This window comes from Colobus angolensis, unplaced genomic scaffold (assembly GCF_000951035.1).
Source record: "Colobus angolensis palliatus isolate OR3802 unplaced genomic scaffold, Cang.pa_1.0 Scaffold108, whole genome shotgun sequence".
NCBI classification, from domain to species: Eukaryota; Metazoa; Chordata; class Mammalia; order Primates; family Cercopithecidae; genus Colobus; species Colobus angolensis.
The window spans coordinates 4,967,503-4,973,365 of NW_012111808.1; the positions used below are offsets into that span (position 1 = coordinate 4,967,503).

General features: G+C 41.0%; 1 protein-coding gene across 1 annotated transcript in view; it reads right to left on the minus strand.

The window, feature by feature from the left end:
- Positions 1-1,114: 1,114 nt before the first annotated feature.
- NARS (asparaginyl-tRNA synthetase) overlaps positions 1,115-5,863 on the minus strand; it is a 16,075-nt gene continuing 11,326 nt past the window's right edge. The window contains exons 9-11 of the mRNA XM_011949523.1: positions 5,706-5,819; positions 2,681-2,812; positions 1,115-2,356 (exon numbers count right to left, since the gene is read on the minus strand). Coding sequence (XP_011804913.1) covers positions 2,093-2,356; positions 2,681-2,812; positions 5,706-5,819 — 510 coding nt within the window. The 3' untranslated portion in view covers positions 1,115-2,092. The remainder of the gene's footprint in view (positions 2,357-2,680; positions 2,813-5,705; positions 5,820-5,863) is intronic.

A 5,863-nucleotide genomic window follows, 5' to 3' on the forward strand; every position in this document is an offset into this window, starting at 1 on the left:
GGCTGAAGGACATTTAAGAGGGCAAGCTGATACTTAAGCAATTGAATTAGCCTCCTGTTTGTCTCCAAAACTGAGCAGGTCACACAAGTGCCAAAGGTGAAGGGGGGTTTTGGTATGAAAAGCAGGGAGTTTAAAGGACAAAGTCATGAGATAGGGAGTCCTGAGAGGGTAGGCTTGTCTGTGAGCTGTCCAAGAAACGCGGGATGGCATCTGTGACACCTGGATTAGGGCAGTAACTACACAGCGAAGGAGTGAAGGCCACACCTGTGAGGTTTGCTGCTCACCACCGCACTCAGCCTCTCGGCCTGAGGTCATGACCTTAACTCCCTTATCCATACCTTATCCTGGCTCTCCTTTAATATTTTAAAACTCTCGACCTGTTTTCACCATTAAAATTTAGGTTGAGCCTAACCTCTTCACTTAAATTCTGATAAAATGAATTGCCTAGTTGAAGTCATCTATAGCTCATTCACATTCTTCCAAGCATTTTTTATTTAAAGATGCAGGCCGAATAGATTATAAATGCCTCATTTCTTTTTTTTTTTTTTTTTGGAGACAGAGTCTTGCTCTGTCGCCCAGGCTGGAGTGCAACGGTGCGATCTTGGCTCTCTGCTAGCTCTGCCTCTCGAGTTCAAGTGATTCGCCCACCTTAGTCTCCTGGGTAACTGGGATTACAGGCACCCACCATCATGCCTGGCTAAGTTTTGTATTTTTGTAGAGATGGGGTTTTACCACGTTGCCCAGGCTGGTCTTGAACTCCTGACCTCAGGTGATGCACCCGCCTTGGTCTCCCAAAGTGGTGGGATTACAGGTGTGAGCCACCACGCCCGGCCTAAATGCTTCATTTTGACCTGTCATTTCACTTAATTGCAAAACAGGATAAAATCTAATGTCTCCAAAAGTAACACAAAAATGATTACAAAAAAGATGTAACCATGACCCACATATCTAATTTTAAAATATCATTCCTTCTCATTACCATGTAATGTTAGCAATACCTAAATTTAGTAGTACTTAATTTCACATATATACATCATAAAAAAGATAAAATAATTGCAAAAGCATGAACTAATGTGACAGAGATGTTTAGCTTTAAGAAAATTAAGTCAGCAAAGAGTTTTTACGGGTGTTCATTTATTGACTGCTGAGAATACGGCCTATTGAGAATACATGACATGCATTTGGTGGAGAAATCAACTAAATCTGAAATGAAGCCATTCAGTAAGCCTGCTGTGAGTTAATAAGGTAGCACAGACTATATCTAAGGACATGGTGGGGGCAACTCAAATAGCCACTGACAATTGTTATTAAGATTCCAGCTACAACTTCTTTTGGAACTCATTTATTCTTAATTACTCAGGAATTACCAGGAAAGGGGGAACATCAGTCTGCCTCTTTACCTTAACTAATGCTAAGAGGGATATTGTGAATCACTAAAGAACTCTCCCCAAAATTATGCTCTTACTTCAAATCCTTTAAGGCAATTCTGTTTTTACAAATTCTTCCATATCAATTTGTATGCCTCAGAATTATAAGCAGCTATGTAGACTTAGAAAAGATTAATAACTGATACAAAAGATTATCATTTGATTCTAGTGTCTACTGCTGAATTATACTGTGTTCTAATAGGAGCAGATTTTTACACCATATTGCCAATTTCTTCCCCCAAGATTTTTGCTTTAACTCATTAATGCAATAAAATAAATCAAAGAATTCCAGGTACACTTAAAAGCACAGATAGATTAAGTTACTGGAATATCTTACACCATAATCTAAAATTGTTGAATTATATATACATATAACTTGAACAAAATGAATAACTTGAATAAAGTGAATAAAATGCTGGAATGTATCCCTAACTACAGTTTCATGCCAGGTATTTCCCCCAAACTTCATAATAGATATTTTTTCTTAAGATGATAACCTTAACTCGATGTTCAGGTGATTTGAGGTACTTTTTACGGTAGTAGAAAGACACACAGAAAGAGAAAACCCCAATGAAACAAAAAAAGGAAGATTCTGGCTTTTTGTTTTCTTTTTTAAAGAGCCTGTTCCTTTCACAACCTTTCCTCCACACTTCTGGAGAAATTGGTTATGGCGTGCAGCGCTGGACAAATCGAGGATATAAGCACACGTCTCGGATGTGATACCTATTCAGAATCCATGTTAAGAATCGTTCCAAGCCCAAGCCATATCCTCCATGTGGACACGTGCCATATTTTCTCTGATCTGTATACCAGTAATAGGGAGCAGGGTCAATCCCTTCCCTTTTATAACCTGCCATTATTTCTTCAGCATCGCAGGTACGCATTGAGCCTCCCACAATCTCACCAACATTGGGCATCAACACGTCGACCTTTAAATATAAGTGAAAGAAGATACACAATTACTCTCAAGGGATCAGACACAGGACTGCTCTAGAGTTCAAATGAAAATTACGATTAAGCTCCAAGGGCTAAAGGAGGCACTATGATTACGTAATATTCAAATATTTACATTTCTCTAATTTAACCAAGCATGTCAACCTCAATCAGGGGAGGGGGAATAACCCAACATCTTTAAATATTGTCATTCTAGATAGAGAATGACATATTTGTCATGAGCTGTATCTGATTCCAGATGACAGTCCCCAGCCCCTTAAAAAGCAAAATTATGAATACTCTTTGAAACAGAAACTGACAGATTCAGTAAGACAGGAATCCTCAGGACATCGCTGCATGTAGAAGGACTTGATCTCCACAGGAAATCGACACAGCAAGATTGGTTCATTAATGGTGTCTGTCATCAGTCTCTCAGGAGCTTCTGGGATATCCTGAGGTTAAACAAGACTTCATTAACATTTACAACTTAGATTGCAACAAGACAGAAGCAGCTCCTTCACCCTGTACCAGTCCTTCCTCGTATCAATTCAACAGAGTAGAGGAGACACACCTACCCTTAACCCATACACATTTGTGTAAAGAATAATTTCTTTCAAAAAGAAATAAACATGTTCTTAAAACTCAGTTATTTAATGAAGTGTAAAAGATCTGTCTCCCTTTACAGCGTATCTCAAGCACTATGCTGCTTGACGAAGGAAAATCAAAAAAACAAAAACAAAAGCCAGCCTCAAGCTGTGACTAGACACAGCTCAGTATTTTTCTCAGTGGCCCGTTTTGTCTAGCTCTGAAGCAAATGAGGTCCACTTAGTCCCATAAGGCATATGGTAATCATGAATGCTCTAGAACATCATTGATCTACACACAGAGTATATTACTAATGACACTAATCTTTAAACTCTCTGTTATCTGTCCTTCTTTCCTGTTGTAATCAATCAGTTATGCCTTCAATGACAGAAAGGCACAATCATAAGACAAATAACCAATGTCAAACTGGTAAGTGTAAGCACACCTGGAATAGTTGGCCAAACAATGTTAGATGATGACTCAAGCTCATTACTTTCTCTCTCAACACATCCCTCTGTACCACACATAAAGTTAACACATAAAACTGAAAAGTCTTGTCCCAGTAAAAACGGATTGAGAGAACTGGAGAAGACTCATAGATTTGTTTAATGAAGAAGTGAAATGGAGGTAGCAGGTAGCAATCACCCAGCACACCTGTTTTCAAGCTCCAGGCCCTGGAGCCCTTGCATCCTTGGAGACGCCAAGAGGCAACAGGAGATGAGCAGGAGAGCTCTAGTCTCTCAGCTTGCATCTGCTTTACACAGCGGGGTTCTGCATAAGATTTAGTTAGGGGAAAACAGGTCTTATTTCATACCCCCAAAAGCCTGAGGGCCATGTATCTACTCTAGTGTCCTCATGTGTGTGGAATAGCAATGTATAGTAAATGCTGACAGGCTCCCCCTGCCATTGTCCTGGCTAGGCATTTTGCTCCTACAGTCCCCACAATCTTGCAAAATGGATGTTACTTCCAAGGTAGAGATAAGGAACCTGAGAGGGGGTCACTGGTCTTCAGTTACACAGCACAAAAGAGGTGGGAGCTAAGCCCACCTGGGGGGGCTTCTGACTCCACAGCTTGTGTTCCTTCCACTCAACTACACTATTTTACTAAGTAATACAAAATTTTGTCATTATACATTATAAACTGAATTCACAGGCTGGGCACAGTGTGGCTCACACCTATAATATCAACACTATACAGTGTGGCTCATGCCTATACTCTCAACACTATAATCTCAACACTCAGGAGGCTGAGGTGAGAGGATCGCTTGAGGCCGGGAGTTTGAGACCAGCCCAGTCAACAAAGCAATACTTCCATCTCTTTAAAAAAGAAAAAAAACTGAATTCACAGAAACAATAAGAGTGCTTTACATAGACCTAGTATATTGTTTCTATTAATTCCTTCTAAAACCCAAAAGTAGTTAGTAGCAGCTACACACATTTCAACTCTAAAACAATTAGATGTGCAAATATTACACAAGTAATGGTTAAATGCATAGGAAAGAGGGCCTAGCACAGTGTTGAAAACTTGAACCGGATGCGGTGGCTCACGCCCGTCATCCCAACACTTTGGGAGGCCGGGGTAGGAGGACTGCTTGAGCCAAGGAGTTTGAGACCAGCCTGGGCCAACATAGGGAGATGCCATCTCTACAAATAAAAAATGAGCTGGGCATGGTGGCTCACATCTGTAACCCAGCACTTTTGGAGGCTGACGTAGGAGGATCACTTGAACTCTGGAGTTCAAGGTTGTAGCCAGCTACGATCGCACCGATGCATTCCAGCCTGGACGACAGATGGAGACGCTGTCCCAAAGAAAGAATATTTGCAACCCGAGTGCATGCTGGGAGAGTGGTTCTCAGGCAAAACCAAAATGCTAAGTTTATCTGGGGCACCAGGCTACCTTTTCCAAGACCTTTTCTCTTGGTTTTGCATTTTTAACCAATGGCTATCTTCTTTCTCACCTTCCACATTAAGGAGCTTTAAATCACTGTTTTGGGGGAGGGGATGAACCCCTTTTTAAAAGCACAAGATACATTCTCCAGAAAAAAAAATATACATATGTATCTATATACCATCATTTTGCATGTGATTTCAAAGGCTTCACAACCTTCTAAAGCACTCCTGCCAGCCTAGAGAATAAGGAGAGTTTATAAGCTGTGGCCAAGGAAGAACAATGAAGGAAGAGGGAAGAGGCAAAGCAGGAGACGTGAAGGCAGCTTAGAAACTCACACTTGGCCAGGAGCAGTGGCTCACGCCTATAATCCCAGCACTTTGGGAGGCTGAGGCGGGCGGATCACGAGGTCAAGAAATCGAGACCATACTGGCCAATATGGTGAAACCCTGTCTCTACTAAAAATAATAAAACTAGCTGGGCATGGTGGTGCGCGCCTGTAGTCCCAGCTACTCAGGAGGCTGAGGCAGGAGAATCGCTTGAATCCAGGAGGCAGAGGCTGTAGTGAGCCGAGATCATGCCACTGCATTCTAGCTTGGGCAACAAAGTGAGACTGTCTCAAAACAAACAAACAAAAAAAACAACAAAAAAAAGAAATTCACTCACACTTACTGTACGCTACAGAACAGGCACTGTCCTAAGGCTGACTCTGTTAACTCAGTGAATCTGCAGGCAACCCCATGAAGCAGGTTCTGCTATTACCATTTATTTGAGGACAGGCAGATGCTACCCACATTACTAGTTCATTAACCAGAAGAAGAGAACTGGAGCCCAATTCCACCTTGGAAACAATGAAAGAAAGGAATACATACTTCTCCAAATTCATAGAAAGTTCCATCTTCTTTCTTTATATCATGTTCTTTTAGCCAAATGATAGCATCTGAATAGTTCATCCGTTTGAAAGGCCGTTTGGGGGGCTGAAAGTTCTATAGAAGAAAGGAAAAATATAATGTGTATATATATAAATGTA